This window comes from Microcaecilia unicolor, chromosome 5, assembly GCF_901765095.1.
Source record: "Microcaecilia unicolor chromosome 5, aMicUni1.1, whole genome shotgun sequence".
Classification (NCBI taxonomy): Eukaryota; Metazoa; Chordata; class Amphibia; order Gymnophiona; family Siphonopidae; genus Microcaecilia; species Microcaecilia unicolor.
Window position 1 is genome coordinate 86,311,175 of NC_044035.1, and position 17,400 is coordinate 86,328,574.

The 17,400-nt window shown below is 41.9% G+C and overlaps 1 protein-coding gene across 6 annotated transcripts in view; it reads left to right on the forward strand.

Annotated features, from left to right (window-relative positions):
- The window catches only part of SGMS1 (sphingomyelin synthase 1), a 351,065-nt gene extending 333,928 nt beyond the window's left edge, over positions 1–17,137 (forward strand). For all 6 annotated transcript variants that reach the window (XM_030203084.1, XM_030203086.1, XM_030203083.1 and 3 more), the window contains 2 exons: positions 2,295–2,461; positions 15,434–17,137. In XM_030203084.1, the coding sequence (XP_030058944.1) occupies positions 2,295–2,461; positions 15,434–15,610 (344 nt within the window). In that variant the 3' untranslated portion in view covers positions 15,611–17,137. The remainder of the gene's footprint in view (positions 1–2,294; positions 2,462–15,433) is intronic.
- The last annotated feature ends 263 nt before the right edge of the window (positions 17,138–17,400 follow it).

Here is a 17,400-nt window from a genome sequence, read left to right on the forward strand (position 1 = left end):
TTAGTTGTGTCCCGAGGACTGTGTTGAGAACCCCTGTGCTATGGGGATGCTTTGCAGCAGCAGGAACAAGGAGGTTTTAAACTTCATAGGAAAGGTTAATGGTGCAAAGTAGAGGCAGACCTTGGCTGAAAACAGTTCCTACCTACCATAGACTTGGAACTAGGGAAAAGGTTCTCCTTTTAAGACAGTGATGCTCAGTGCTTTTTTTTTGTAGAAGAAAAGGTGCCGGTACTCATTGTGGGCGGGGTCACCACATATGGCTCCACCCCTGTGATAGCCACACCCACATTAGCCACACCCCTTATACCAGCTATGGTGCATATAAACAGACATCATTGAAAATATTATACTAGTATAGGAGAAAAAAATAACGTGATTTTTTTCATCAGAAATAATTTCTGTAAAAGAATGTACCTGAAAACTGTAATTTGCTGTATGGTGTATTTGATCAGCAGTGTCACTTGTTGTTGCTTTCTCTCTTATGATAAAATCAATAAAGTATTTAAAAAAAATAATTTCTATAAGCTGTTACAGCTCCAGTATACCCAGTACAAAATAAGACAGCAGACGTAAATTCTCAAATTGGACATATTTCATACACTAAAATGAAAATAAAATGACTTTTTCTACCTTTGTTGTCTGGTGACTTTGTTTTTCTATCCATCCCAGTCTCTGATTCTGCTGCTCTCTATCTGTTCAGTTTCCAGAGCTTCCTTTCCATTTATTTCTTTACTTTCATTTCTTTCTTCTTCATTTCTTTCCATACGTCCATAAGTAAAAGCTGGGTCCTCCTCCATGGAATTGACTGGAGGAGATGTAACGTGGATCCAGCTTTTGCCTATTTTCTCCATCCATGTGCAGTTTTTCTCCTTTCTTCTCTTTTCCTCATCTCCATCCATGTGCATCTTCTTTTTTCTTTCCACCCCTCCATCCATGTCCAGCATTTCTCCTCTCTTCCCTCCCCTGTATCCATATAAAGCAATAATTCTTTCTCCCCTCTCCTCCACCCAAGTCCAGCATTTCTCCTCTCTCCCCGCCAACCCCTCCATCCATCCATGTCCAGCAATTCTCCTCTATCTCCTGTTCTCCTCTCAATCCATGTCCAGCGATTCTCCTCTCTCCCCTGCCCTTCCCTCCTGTCCCTGTCCAGCGATTCTCCTCTCTCCCCTGCCCTCCCCTCCCATCCATGTCCAGCGATTCTTCTCTTTTCCATGTCCAGCGATTCTCCTCTCTCCCCTGCCCTCCCCTCCCACCCATGTCCAGCGATTCTCCCCTCCCCTCCCATCCGTGCCCAGCAATTCTCCTCTCTCCCCTGCCCTCCCCTCTCCCATGTCCAGCGATACTTCTTCCAACCCATCCTCCTCCCAGCCCGTCCTCCTTCTCCACTGCCTGCCAGCGTCGGACTCAGAAGCGCGAACGGTGCAGGCAGTGATTGAAAGAGGCTATCAGCATTGGAGCTTCCCTCTGCGAGTCCCGCCTATGCGGAAACAGGAAGTTGAAACAACATAGGCGGGACTCGCAAAGGGAAGCTCCAGCGCTGACAGCCTTTTTCAATCGCTGCCTGCACTGTTCGCACTGCTGAGTCTTTTAAAAAAAAGTAAGTAGGGGACTGAGAGGAAGTGCAGGACTCGCCGGGGGGGGGGGGGGGGGGGTGGGGGGGCAAAAAAAGGTGCCGGTACGCCGTACCGTTGCGTACCGGCACAAAAAAAGCACTGGTGATGCTTAGCACAAAGTAAAAGCAGCAGGAAAGTAGCTCAACAAGAACAACATAAATGTCATTGAAGCCTAGACCTGAATTCAGCAGAAAATCCTTGAGAAGACTACTGCAATTCAATTGATCCCCAGCAGCTTGAAAGAGTTTGAATAATTCTACCAAGAATGGGCAAAACTGCACCATCCCACGAGGGAGGTGTCTTCTAACTTTGCACAAACAACTCCTGACTGTTAATATTCCTAAGGTCACTTCCTCCCATGTATTGAGTGGAGGAGTATGAAACCCTTCGCAATTAAGTTTTTCATTTATTTTTAATTATTTAAAAAATATTTTTGTAACTATTCTTTCCGTTGAAAGTAGACAACTCCTGTGCACCACTTCCTCACCATCTTATTTTGGCAGGAATTGAGTGCAGAGTGTTTCATAGTTTTAAAAAAATATTTTGTTAGATGTTGGTATAATTAGTATTTTATTTGTTGTTATTAATCATTGACTGTAATCTGTATGTTTTTATAGTGAACAGATGGAATATAAATGCTTACATTAAATTTAGAAAAATTTATGCTGGGTTTTTTTTCAGATTCATCTCGACGACTCTGGTGGTATCACTGGATTTGTTGGATCCTCAGCATAGTTGGGATAGTCAGTATTCTCTTTGCTCATGACCACTACACTGTGGATGTTGTTGTAGCTTACTATATCACTACACGACTCTTCTGGTGGTATCATACTATGGCCAATCAAAAAGTGAGTTTTTGTCTTGAAATACTTTTCTTTTGATCTTCGTACTGTGATATATTGGAGGAATGCATTGTTTCCTATTTTGACTTTATGCAGTTTACCGCAAAACAAATGCATTGTGTTTCTTGGGGATAAAACACACAGTATTAGTTATCTAGTATGTAAAACTATTTCTGTTTAAGGTTATCAAATGTTTCCAGTCAACTAATATTAGCACTGAGTACTTGGGACACCAATGTAACTTGACGTGAGAAAAGGAAACATTTGGCTTTCTTATTGTAGGCTTAATAAAATTAATGTAAAAGTTTGGTTTGGATTTCGGTGCTTTACAAATTACTTAAATTAATATGTATCCTTGATTGTGGCACTCTGCAATTATTTTCTAATAGTTTGTCTTTAAAAATCCTCTCATATAAAAACATACAAATTCACCTTCCATTAGCTGTGACACTGTGTTCTTGGCTGCCTCTAAAGTCTCCAAAAGAAAATGTATAGCTCCTTTCTTCACAATGAACAAGTATTAAATCCTGAGCAGTAATTATCACTTGCTACTCCTTTCGCTTTGCTAATGAAAAATTTTCCTTTATGGACAGTTTCTTAAACCTGGGGCTGAACAGAACTTTGATGTGAGATGCTGAAAGAGTGAGAGAAGGATTCAAACGTTATAGCTGCTTCTTGTAGAAATGCAAATCCACCAATTTTTTTTAAGGAGGAATATATTATGTTTGCCTTATGATATAAATCCCAAAAGAAAACAGTATGGAAAAAAACTTGTATTCAAACTCAAAGATATGCACTTGACTCATTTTTTGCATTGCTTTATTGTATTTCACCCTTACTGAGCCTCAGACCTGAGTATAGAGGGCGCCAATATTGTAATTAAGAGCCACTAAGCTTTTTGTCCCTTATGACTACATGCACATGAAACTAAAATTACTTCCAGTATGGGAAGGATTTTAATGCAGTTGTATTTAAGGTTGTCAGTGTAAGTTGGTACAAAGTACAATGCCCACAGTCCTAGACCTCACCACATACACTGACGACTGTGAGCTTGTGCGAGCCATTTAACCCCTTTGCAGACCTGGAGGACTCAGAGGAGTAGCCTAATGCTTTTGAGCAGCAGGCAGAAGTCCCAGGTACAAGTCCCACTCTGATGCTTTGTTATCTTGGGTGAGTGTGGTAGTTTGAGTGCATTTTTCATGCTAATGCATGCAAATGACATGCATATGGAATTACTTCATCAAGGAAAGTGTTAAATCTTAGCATATTTTACTTTATTTCTAGTAAAGATTTAGTGCCAAATGTGACACTAAAGTTTTACCTTTCTTTTACTTACAGGAAGTAAATGAAAGTTTAAGTTAATGACTTCTGGGTACAGAATACCTAATATCCATTTCCATTACATCCCAAGGATCAGTCCAGACAAATATGTTGTGACCATCCACCAGCAGATGGAGATAGAGAATTCTAATGAGCTGTGCCTCATAAGTTCCTGTGCTTAAAGCCAATATTCTCAATCTCCAGCAGGCGGGATAATGGCTCCTGTGCTCTGTGGTGACTTCTGTGTGGCCTCCTGTTCTGCTTGCAGGTTCAGTGTTTGGGGTTGAGAATATCCTGTGCGTTAGGTGTAAATCTAGTGGTCTAGGTCCCTCCTTCTCCCCCATTACCACTTTCTACCTCTTTATCTCAGTCTTCTCTTTTTCTCCTACCTCTATCTAAAAAAACAAAAAAAGCAGCCACTGTGGTTCTTTTTGAGAGCACTTGTGCTGTGGGAAGATTTTGGGCTTCAGTGCCTTTGGAGATCATGAGACTGGCTATTTTCTGTGAGTATATTTATTATTTTCTATGTCTGACCCTATTAAGTCTTATGCATGCTGCTGGGGTAAGCTCTTGGCTACTGGTTCCTGCATGCTTTGCTTTACTTCTGTGGATGTGCCACTTTTGCCTTCTTTGACTGTCAGTACTCCATCTCCAGGAGTTCAATCCGTCCCTGCTCTGATGACTGGTTTGGTGGGCTCAGTGCCAACAGCTCCTGCGCTTCACGAGGCTTCAGTGGCCATTTTGTCAGTAGGTTCCTCACCCGCTACCGTGTCCCAGGATGTTGGTTTTGCAGGGTTAAAAGTCTCAGCCCTGGCGTTTTTGCCTGAATTTGTTCTTTTATTACATCAGGGCTTTTAATTAAAGTTAGCTCAAGCTGCCTCTCCTTCTTCCCCCTCATGCTGCTTTTGAAGACCAGCTTCCTAAGAAACAAAAACTCACCATTTCGCAGCATTTGGAGAATGTTACTCCTCAGGACTCGAGGGAGGTTTTATCTGTGTATTCTGACTGTCCTAGTTATGTTGATGGCTTGGACTTGGATATTTCAGAGGCAGATGGGGGTGATGATCCTACTGTAGCTAGGCTGTTGATCGTAAAATCTATGGAGGCTTTAAACATTTCTTTCCCTGCTTCTCAGTCCTCTGGTCCTGCAACATCTATAGGTGTCAGGTCTCTTAGTACCTGACATCTGTAGGTGTCAGGTACTAACAGACCTCCCGTATCTTTCCATATTCATGAGGCTAAGCAGGAGCATATTGCAGCTCAGTGGAAGATCCCTATTTCTAACCCCCAGGTGGCTCACACTATGTCTAAATTATATCGCCTTCTGCCGTCTGATTTAGAGGTGTTTGCTTTGCCTAAGGTGGATGCTCATATTGGCAGTTACTAAACATACCACTATCCGTGTTGAAGGTGGCACTATTAAAGGATATGTGTGACTGCAAGCTTGAGACTTCCTTTAAGCTTGTCTTTCAACTAGCTGCGTTAAATTCTCGGACAGCAATTTCTTCCTCTTTTGTAGCCAGAGCTTCTTTATTGTGGATTCAACAATTGTCCACACTGGTCTTGCCTCCAGACTTTCTCCCTACCCTAGAGGTGGACTTATCCTATTTGTCAGACACTTTATGATACTCTCCAAGCGTCAGCTAAGGGTATAACCTTGGCCGTTTTGGCACGACGCTGGCTATGGTTGAGGCATTGGGCCACTGCTGTGGCATCCAAATCTTGTCTGGCAAAGTTGCCCTTTTGGGAGAAACTATTCTTTGTTGCGGATTTGGAGAAGATTGTTAAAGACCTGGGAGATTCCAAGGTCCAGTGGCTACCTGAGGACAAGCCTAAGCCTCACCTCCGGGCAGCTAAGTCTCGTTTTCCAAAAGCAGAGATGTAGACTAGGGAAGGCTAGTGCTTCCGCTCAAAAACCTCACTTTCCTCAGACTCAATCTTCCTTTTGAGGAGGCAAGCAGCCCTTTTCCGCTTCTTTAGGAGCCTCTCCCTCTTCGCAGCCCTCGCAATGATAGGGTCTAGGTTCACTCCTTGTACGTAGACATAGGTGAGTGTTTTTCCTGCTTTCACAAGGAGTGGATCACCATTACTGCAGACCAATGGGTCCTCAATATCATTCTCCATGGCTACAAGCTAGAATTTTCAAAGCTACTCGCAGATCTTTTCATTCTGTCCCCTTGTGGCAGCTCTGAAAAGAGTCAGGCAGTTCTAACTACCTTAGCCTCTTTAAGGCAAATGGGGGCCATTTAGCCTGTTTCTCTGGCAGAGAGGGGCATGGGTCGATATTACATCGATTTTTCGTCCCTAAGAAAGAAGACTCTTTTTACCCAGTTCTGAATCTGAGGGGTGAACAATGCTCTGAGTGCTGCACTTCTGTATGACTTCTGTATGGAGACTCTTCAGTCCAGCCAGGCGAGTTTCTCACTTCATTTGACCTCAAGGAGGCTTATTGGCCTCCTCACAGGAAATTTATCTGATTTGCGATCCTGGGAGATCATTCTTAATTCAAGGCTATGCCTTTTGGCCTCACCCCTGCACCTCACACATTTTCAAAAGTTATGGTGGTGGTGGCAGCCTTTATTCACTGGCAAAGGATTCAGGTACCTCATTACCTGAACGAGGTTGGCTAATTCAGGTGCCTTCTTATCAAAAGAGCCTTTGCAGTACACAGTCCTGTCTCCTCTTTCTACACTGGGTTGGGTGGTGAATTGCAGCAAAAGTCCTCTCACCTCCACCCAGACCCTAGAGTTTCTGGGAGTGCACTTCATTACACAGGCAGGGAAGGTTTTCCTGCTTCAGCATCATCTGCTTAAGATCAAACAGCAAATTCTGAACGCAGGCATGGGATTATGCTCAGGTTCTCGGTTCTGTGGCAGCAACTTTGGATGTTCTGCCTTGGGCGAAGTTTCACATGTAGCTGGTGGTCTTTGAACTTGGTGCTATGGATGCCTTAAGCCAGACAGAGTCACCCTTACAGACTCCCCAGTTGGTGTGTTCCTTTATATCGGTCCTTGAGGCGACTGCACCTCAAATATTGTGTTCAGTTCTGGTTGCCACATCTCATAAAAGATATAGTGGAATTAGAAAAGGTACAGAGAAGAACAACGAAATGATAAAGGGGATGGGACGACTTCCCTATGTGGAAAGGCTGAAGCATCTAGGGCACTTCAGCTTGGAGAAGAGACGGCTGAGGGGCGCTATAATACAGGTCTATAAAATAATGAGTGGAGTGGAATGGGTAGACATGAAACGTTTGTTTACTCTTTCCAAAAATACTAGGCATAGGGGGCATGTGATGAAAGTAAATTTAATACAAATTGAAGAAAATGTTTCTTCACTCAGTGTCATTAAACTCTGGAATTCATTACCAGAGAATGTGGTAAAGGTGGCTAGCTTAGCAGGGTTTAAAAAGGGTCTGGATGGCTTCCTAAAGGAAATGTCCATAGACCATTATTAAATTGACTTGGGAAAATCCACTGCTTATTTCTGGGATAAGCAGCATAAAATGTATTTGTGACCTGGATTGGCCACTGTTGGAAACAGGATGCTGGGCTTGATGGACCTTTGGTCTTGTCCCAGTGTGGCAATACTTATGTATCTCTGATGCCAGCCTCTTCAGATATGGAGCCCATTATCTCCACCACTCTGCACAGGGTCAATGGTCGAGAGTAGAGGCTTCCTGGTCCATCAACAGATTGGAACTTCAAGCTGTCCTAAAAGCTCTACTAGCCTTTGCACTTCTTCACGGGAAGCCGATGTTGTCAAACAATGTCACAGTCTGGTCTTACATCAACAGACAAGGAGGAACAAAGAGGGTATCTCTATCCCAGGAGGCGCGTCTTCTTTTTCATTGGGCGGAATTGAACATTCTGATTTCAGCATCTCACATAGCGGGTTCATTGAACTTGCAAGCGGATTTCCTTAGCAGAATGTCTCTGGACCTGGGGAATGGCAACTGTCAAAGGCTGCATTTTGCCTCATTTCCACACAGTGGGGCCTTCCGATCCTGAACCTCATGGCATCCAGACTCCATACGCAAGTACACAGATTCTACAGTTGCTTCAGGGAAAAAGATTCCCTAGGAATGGATGCACAGCATTGGTCGTCGGGTGGCCTCCTTTACGTGTTTCCTCTGTGGCCTCTTATAGGATGTTGCACAGGATTTTGCAACATCCCAGGAAGGTCCTTCTTGTAGCTCCAGACTGGCCCAGACATCCTTGGTGTGTGGACATCATCCATCTTCAAATCGCTCCTTGGTTGTCTGTTCTTTCACAAGTGGGCTTATCGTACCAAGGTCCAGTACTTATGGAGGATCCCTCCTGCTTTGGTCTTATGGCCTTGGCTCTTGAGAGGGCATGATTGAGGAAGAAGTGTTATGCAAATGATATTACTACCTTTCTGCAAGCCCAAAAGTGGTCCATTTCTTATGCTTGTGTGGAGAATTTTGAGAACTGGTCTGCACAGCATGGTGTTCCTCTATTTTGTGCTTGCTTGTCTCAAATGTTATCTTTCCTTCAGGAGGGATTCAAAAAAGGCTTGGCTCTCAATTCACTCAAGGTTTAGGTGGCAGCGTTGGTATGTCATAGAAGCAAGATACAGAATGCCTCCTTGGCTTCTCACCCTGATATAGTGCAGTTCCTCAAGGGAGTCTCTTTACTGCATCTCATTCTCCACAGTATTTGTCCTCAGTGGAGTCTTCCAAGTGGTTCTTAAGGCTCTTCAGTCGGCCCACTTGTCCTTCATTCATCAAGTATCAAAAATCTTACTTTTTGGAAAAGGTGCAGCGAAGGGCGACTAAAATGATAGCGGGGATGGGACGACTTCCCTATGAAGAAAGACTAAGGAGGGTAGGGCTTTTCAGCTTGGAGAAGAGATGGCTGAGGGGAGACATGATAGAGGTATATAAAATGATGAGTGGAGTGGAACAGGTGGATGTGAAGCGTCTGTTCATGCTTTCCAAAAATACTAGGACTAGGGGGCATGCGATGAAACTACAGTGTCGTAAATTTAAAACAAATCAGAGAAAATGTTTCTTCACCCAACGCATAATTAAACTCTGGAATTCGTTGCCAGAGAACGTGGTGAAGGCGGTTAGCTTAGCAGAGTTTAAAAGGGGGTTACACGGTTTCCTGAACAAGTCCATAAACCACTACTAAATGGACTTGGGAAAAATCCACAATTCCAGGAATAACATGTATAGAATGGTTGTATGTTTGGGAAGCTTTCCAGGTGCTCTTGGCCTGGATTGGCCACTGACAGGATGCTGGGCTCGATGTACCCTTGGTCTTTTCCCAGTGTGGCATTACTTATGTACTTTAAAGGCAGTATTTCTAGTGAGCATTTCGTCAATACGGAGAACTTCAAGCTGTCGCTTACAGGGATCCCTTTCTCTGCATTTCTGACTCGAGAGTTTCCATACAGATAGTTCCGTCCTTTTTGCCGAAGATTGTGTCTCCTTTTCATGTCAATCAGACTGTGTTTCTTCCTTCTTTTTCCAGGGAGGTCTATTCTGCAGAATATGCTTCCCTGCAACTGTTGGATGTGAAGCATGTCCTTCTTCGCTATCTTACTGCTACCAGTGATTTCAGGTGGTCCTCTTAGCGGACCCTGGAAAAGTTTGCCAGTCTCCAAAGTGATAGTGGCTTGATGGCTTAAGGAGGCTATTTCTTTGGCTTACATTCTGAGGGGTAGAACTTCTCCAATGCACGTCAAGGCTTATTCTAGCATGTCTTTGGCGAGTTCTCTGACAGAGTCTAAGGCAACTCCCTCCCTGTGTTCCACCCTGCTTTTAACTCCTAACCCTTATTCACTTTGTTCAGAACCCTTATTTTATCATCCTCACTTTAATATTTCCTTATCTCTTGTTTGTTCTGTCTGTCCTAATTAGATTGTAAGCTCTGTCGAGCAGGGACTGTCTCTTCATGTTCAAGTGTACAGCGCTGCGTACGTCTAGTAGCGCTTTAGAAATGATAAGTAGTAGTAGTAGTAGTAGTCATGATGTGGTCATCTTCTCATTCCTTTGTTAAGCATTACCATTTGGATGTGTCTGGTCAGGCAGATGCTTTCTTCAGGGCAACGATTCTTGCTACAGGGATATCAGTCCCCTTCCCTCTTAAGGATTGCTTTTGTACATCCCATTTGTCTAGACTGATCCTTGGGATGTAATAGAAGGAAAAAATTAGTTTATTTATTTATTTGTTGCATTTGTATCCCACCTTATCCCACCTCTTTGCAGGCTCAAAGTGGCTTACAATACATCATGATTAGTGGAAGAAAGTTAATAAGTAAACATTTGATATTACAGGATTTTGGTCATTTTGATGAAGGTATAACATACAGAATAAACGATTTCATAGTGTACAAGCAGATATTAAGAATCAAGTTCTGAAGTGTAAATGCGAGTTGTGCCTTTTCTCATTTGTTGATCTTTGTGGTACACTTTATTGAAGAGATGTGTCTTCAGTAGGATGCGGAAGTTCGTTCTTTCGAATGTCGATTTCAAACTGCGTAGTAGTACATTCCAGAACTGTGTGCTCAGGAAGGTAAAGTTTGATGCGTGCATTATTTTGTATTTCATTCCTTTGCAGCTGGGGAAGTGCAGGTCAAGGAATGTGCGAGATGATAATTTGGCGTTCCTAGGTGGCAGGTCTATTAAGTCTGACATGTATGCTGGTGCGTCTCCGTGGATAATTTTGTGGACTAGTGAGCATATTTTGAACGTTATGCGTTCTTTGAGTGGAAGCCAGTGTAGTTTTTCTCGTAGGGGCTTGGCAATTTCAAATTTTGGTTTGCCGAATATGAGTCTAGCTGCTGTATTCTGGGCTGTCTGGAGTTTTTTGATTATTTGTTCTTTGCAGCCGGCATATAGTGTGTTGCAATAGTCTAAATGACTGAGCACCATTGAGTGTACTAGGTTATGGAAAACACTCCTTGGGAAGAAAGGTCTTATTCTTTTTAATTTCCACATAGAGTGGAACATCTTCTTGGTTATGTTTTTCGCATGGTTCTCTAGTGTGAGGTGTCGATCAATGGTGACTCCAAGAATTTTTAGGGTTTCTGAAATAGGGAGGTTTAGTGTTGGTGTGTTAATGGCGGTGAATTCTTTCTTCTTGTGTTGTGAGGTGAGTATTAGGCATTGGGTTTTATCTGCATTGAGTTTTAGTAGAAATGCGTTCGCCCAGGAATGCATGATGTTAAGACTTCGGTTAATGTCGTTGGAAATTTCTTTTAGGTCTTGTTTGAATGGGATGTAGATTGTTACATCATCTGCGTAAATGTATGGATTAAGGGTTTGATTTGCTAGTAGTTTGGCCAGGGGTATCATCATTAAGTTGAATAAGGTCGGCGAGAGGGGGGATCCTTGTGGTACTCCGCATTCAGGTACCCATGCGGCTGAAATAGTCGAGTTTGATGTCACTTGGTATGATCTTGTGGTTAAAAAACCCTTGAACCAATTGAGGACGTTGCCTCCAATTCCGAAGTATTCAAGGATGTGTAATAAAATTCCGTGGTCAACCATGTCGAAAGCGCTTGACATATCAAATTGTAGTAGTAGAATGTTCTTACCAGTTGCAATCGTTTGTTTGAATTTAGTCATGAGAGTTACTAATACAGTTTCAGTGCTGTGGTTAGATCGAAATCCTGACTGGGAGTTTTGAAGTATTGAGAATTTGTCTAGATAATTTGTAAGTTGTTTGGTCACTAATCCTTCCATTAATTTGGTTATTAAGGGAATGGATGCTACTGGTCTGTAATTGGTTAATTCACTTGCGCTTTTCTTTGCATCTTTGGGTATTGGGGTGAGTAGGATGTTTCCTTTTTCCTTCGGAAAAAGTCCGTTTTGTAGCATGTGGTTCAGGTGTTTCGTTATGTCGTTTATGAATTGTTGAGGAGCTGATGTCATCAGGTTGTTTGGGCATATATCTAGTCTGCAATGTGATTTGGCAAATTTTTTGAGCGTTAGGGAGATAGTGTCCTCCGATAGTATCTCGAAGTTAGTCCAGGTCCTGTCCGCTGGGTGAATGCCAGGGGTTGGATCTAGGCAATTGAGGAGTTCAACGTAGTCGATGGTGCTGGTCGGTATTTTAAGTCGCAGTTGTACTATTTTCTCGTTAAAGTATCTCGTGAGATTGTCTGCTCCAGGAGTGTCTTTGCTATTGGTGGTGACAGGTGTTGTATCTAATAGTTTGTTCACGAGTTGGAAGAGTTTATGTGTGTCCTTGTAGTTTGGTCCGATTATGGTTTTGTAATGTAGTCTTTTGGTTTGTCTTATGGTGTATTTGTATTTTCTGTGAAGTTGCTTCCAATTGTTATTTGTAGTGTCATCTTTCTTCTTAATCCAAGCTCGTTCTAACCTTCTGACTTGTATTTTAAGTTTTTTCAGCTCTTCATTGAACCACGGCATTGAGTTCTTTCTGTGTGAGGTTCTTGTTTGGGTTGGAGCAATGTTGTCTAGTGTGAATCTGCATCTGTCGTCCCATTCTAATAGGAATTGGCTTGTATCTGTTTTTATTGACCAATCATTGTGGTAGGTCTGTTGCCAGAAAATTTCCGGATCTATTTTTCTTCTCGTGGTATATGTTTTGCGTGCTTGTTTGTTCGGTAGTCCTTTTGTTCGCCATTGGAAGGAGATGTTTGCTTTGTAATGGTCTGACCATGGTGCGGGTGTCCATTTTGTGTCTGTTAGTATAAGGTTTGTGTTGAGATCAAAGTTGTATGTGATGATGTCTAGAGTGTGTCCTTTTTTATGGGTGGGTTGTGTGTGTGTCTTATGAAGATCCCATAATTGTAGGAACTCAGCGTATTCTCGGGTACTGGTTGAATTGAGATCTTCGAGATGTAGATTGATATCTCTTATTATGATGATATTTGAGCTAGAGACGCAGGTGTTTGAGATGAAGTCCATGAAGTGTGTTTGGGATTCATGCCAGTTGCCTGGTGGTCGGTAAAGCAAGACTGCGGTGAGGTGTTCTTGTAGGTTTGGGTGGTTAATTCTTACCGAAGCAATTTCGAGTTGCGGTAGAATAGTTTCGGTTATTGTTGTAATGGTGAACTCGGATTTGTATATGATTGCTATTCCTCCTCCTCTTTTTCCGTTTCTTGTCCAGTGGATAATTTTGTATCCCGGTGGACATAGATCTAGGATTATAGGATAGGGTCTTTAAGATCATGAATCCAGGTTTCAGTGATGAATAGGAGGTCCAGTCTATCTGCGATGATCCAATCTGTTAGAGTCGCTGTTTTAGTTATCACTGATCTGGCGTTTGTGTATCCCATGTGGACTTGTCTGTAGGGTTCCGTTTGGAACTTGGTTGTGTTGATTTTTATTATTTGTCTGGTATCTTGGTGTTTGTTTTTGTTGTATCTTTTCTTCTCTTTCTGTTGGTTGTTTCCATATGTGTTTGTTCTTAATTTTGGTTGGTTATTGTTCCTTTGGTTTGTTGCGCTGTTAAGGGTTGTCTGTGGTCTTTGTATGTTGTGGGAAGATTGTTGCTTATGTTGAGAGTAGTCCATACGTGGTAGATTAAGGGAAGGAAGTATATTAGCATGAGTAGTTTGTTGGGATGCATGTTGGCTGTGTTTAGTTAATCTGGTGAGGAAATGTACCTGTCCAATCTATTAGAAGAAGCACGGGAGCAGAGTTAGTTGGTTTTTGTTTCCCTGTTTAGAGTTGCCGTCATCCAAGTGCTCTTAGAGGCATTGCTTGCAGGTCTTGCGTTGGTCTCATAGGCTATTATTGGAAGTGAGCCTGTCTGGTCCTATGTGGACGATGAAGCCACTCTTCGAAGAAGGTCTCTGTAGCCTATTTTCGCCAGCCCTCGATTGGGCTCCGGTCTAGAGACCCGAGTGGCCTCTTTGGGAACAGTTCTCCGCGAGATCGTTGGTCCACGGGTCGGTCGGTCCCGTCACCGCTTCCCGCTCCGCCCTGGGACGCGACAGGCTAACAGTGCCCGTCGGTCTCTATTCTCACCTGCCTGCCCGCTTGCCCTTCCCGGAGCTCCTCGATCGCCTCGTCCCAAGGTCTGCTCAATCCCGCCGCAGCCTTGCTGTTCCGTTCTAGGTTACGGCGGGCAGACAGTATTGATAAGCTTCTGCCGCTCGTTACTCGGACGGTTTGGATGGGTCTGTCCGGTCTGATGTGTCGGGCCAAGAGGTCAACTGCGATTGGCTCGCTTATTCACTCCAGAAAGCCGCGACACCGCTCCGGTCCAGGGATTTCGACCGGCTCCAATCCTGTTTTGTTATGGATCAGTTCTCAGCTCGGTCCCCTAGGCTTGGGCCGATCCGACAGGCTCAGCCTGTCTCAGACGGGCCATCTGGTCTGGTCAGGAATACGCAGGGACACCGAGGTCAGCTACGGCCAGGCCGTCCCGGCCAGTCTTGGGTTTGCTCACCTGTGCTATTCCCCACGGTCCCACAGTTCTCGGTTCGACTGCGGACCCGCTCCGATTTAGCTCCGGTCCATTCCGGTCCGGTTGGAGACGGTGCACGGTGGTCCAGGTACGTTTTGTTTCCTCTGAACTTCGGGAGCTCCTCACCTGGGTTCCCTACCTGTCGGCCATATTACCTGATGATTTTAGTCCCAAAGGATCAGTCCAGAGCCCACCCTTCTGTGATGTTTTTGGTTTTTCTGGGTTCTATTTAATTTCGGATATTTGTATTGTTCTGGTTCCGTTATTTCTAAGGCACGAGTTTTGCTCATTATTTCCTAGTTCTTTTTCTATCTAGAGGCTGGAGATTTTGTTCTGGAAGTCACTCTTTCACTGCTTTATCGAATACTGACTTGGTTGCTAAGCACAGCAGCTTATGAGGCACAACTCAGAGTTCTCTATCTCCATCTGCTGGTGGACGGTCACAACCCATTTGTCTGGACTGATCCTTTGGGACTAAAGTACTAATTCTACTTAACATTTCTATAGCACTACTAGACATATGCAGTGCTGTACACTTGAACATGAAGAGATAGTCCCTGCTCAACAGAGCTTACAATCTAATTAGTAAAGAAAATTATCAGGTAATTAACTAATATTTCCTTATGAACCCTTCAGGGTTCTGATTTTGGAAACTCCAGATCTACAGCCCATTTGGGCAGAGGCCCTTTGACTCATCTGCACTCAGAGACCTTTTGAGTCAGTTCCTGACTAGACTGGAGAGCATTCAATTTTTATTAATTCAGCAGTTAGAGGTCTGAGTTAAGTTAAACTTCCATCATTAAGAACAAAAGTTAAAAATGGTAGTAAATTTGGTACATTCATTTTTAACCATCAAAAAGTTAATATACTTAATAAATTAATATATAATTAGCCTACTACAATAGTAAAGGAATTTTGTAGCATGGTAATAAAGAAGACTTGTCTTAATGTCAATTTATTCAATCAACCTTCATCTGAATTGTCTCATGCCTTATAACGAATTTATTTTGCCCTTTTTTGCTTGTTTAGGAGATCTTAGAACAGTGCACATGGAGCAAATTGACAATACTTCCGAAAGGATGGAATTTATAGAGATTGTGTCCTTTGTATAATTTTAACTTGGGGGGGGTAGCAAGTGTGGGAGATGTGACTCAACAAAGAACTGAATCATTTAAGGCATCAAATGTGTTGCAGATTGATACTGTCTTTTTTTTTTTTTAAGAATATTTTTTCTTTTTTTTCTTAGGTGCTAAAAGAAGCTTCCCATACAAATCACCTCTCACGGGTATGGTGGTTCAAGCCATTTCAGTACTTTGAAAAAAATATTCCAGGCATTGTACCTCGCACCTATCAATGGCCCTTTCCCTGGCCACTGGTGCATTTTAGACAAGTAAAATGGAAGAGACTGGTGAATGACACATAACGGTTGTAAATCGGTTGGGACAACAAAGGAACTGTCTAAAGTGCTAAGGACTCCGAGAGAAGATGCCATAATCCATATGTGTCCCTAATTTTTAACAGTTAATATTGACTTAACCTATTAAGATACCTGGCAAGCACTGTGATCTTTCTCTCCAAAGGACCTGCATTGGATAACAATAACGAGATATTATTTATCATGCACTGTACACCTTTCTTCCTAATAGATTTGGGATTGACACTACCCATAACCATGTTTCTTTGTATATGAGGCAACCATATAAACAAACTTTTATATCATAGATTTTGATCTTTCCAGTCATGTCTGGGAATAAAACATTATTTTCTTGGGAAAACGTACTTTCATATCCCTTGCCCCAAAGATTGGGCTGTAAGCCATTTTCTAGCAAATTGTCTCTATGAAGGCTTCTAGATACCTGAATGGGGTGAAATGCTGAAATCTTATCTACCTGTTGCACCAATGTTATTAACTGCAATGATGGACAAAAAGGTTTAGCAACTTTTGACTTTGTAAAATCTGCAGTGACAGTGCAAAAAAAGACCTCTGTTGCAGTGATTTTCTAAGTATTTCTTAACCTTATTTTTCAAAATAATGTATCTGAAAATTGCATTGAAAGATTTTTATGTCAGATAAAGTTAAATTTGAGAGAGCTATTTGTCTGTTTCTAGTGCCTTTCTTGTCTTGATTGTATGGTCAGTAGGAAGTCTTAAATGTTTTGTTTATATATTTTAAATAAAGTATTCCATTGCAGAAGATGAAAATATATGTATACAGTGCTGAATTTTGCATTTATAACTAAATTAAGCCTAAAATCTACTTAATGATGACAATATTTTTGAGCTGAAAGTCAAATAAATGGTTAAAATATTATTCACAGATTGTGGACAAGTCTTAGTGATGAGTCCTGCTCAACTTTTTTTTATTGTTGTGTGCATCATAACTGGATTTTAACTCTTATCTAGACAGCCATTAATTCTTTTTCAGACTTCCTGTTGGTTGACTGTACATTTTATGTCATCATACATTTTCCCTGTATTCCTGATAACTTTGTTGAAGAAGTCCCTACATAATCTTTTCCTTTGTGCAGAAAATGCATCTAATCTACTTTTCACTTCTACCATATGTTTGCAACAGTATTCTATTCTACAGTTGCCAATGTGCAGAAAAATTGTTTTAATCTATATACACGTGTGTATGTACACATGCATTATATTTGTATGTTTATATATATATATATATATATATATATATATATATATATATATATAACACACAGTGTGCAGAGAGCTAGATGGAAAGCTACATATGGAATATGAGGGTGACTACAGATTGCTCATACAAACTTGCAACCTTTTTGTAGTCTCCATTGTATACATCTATACGTTATGTATTTTACATGAAATGGAGTGTTCCTCTGTAGAATTTTTTTTTGTGTTTGTGTGTATTCAAGGTATTTGTATTGTCAATCAACCATAGTGAAGAAGAATAAAGACTGCAAAAATATATGAATACATAAGGTTTGTTACTTCCTTTTGTTATACATAACACAGAAGACTTGCTGTATTCCTTCATGTTTGTGCACCTCCATACAGTAGTGAGTGCCTGGTAGTGCTGTACATGTGATTAATGTTAATTGTACTTGTGTGTTAGTGATTCTGTGTTCAGAGAAGTATACCTTTTCAAACTTGTGTTTTATATGTTTGTAGATCACACTTTGCCTTTTTTATTATGATGTAATGTGATTTTATGATTTGTATGTTTAATGTCTTGTT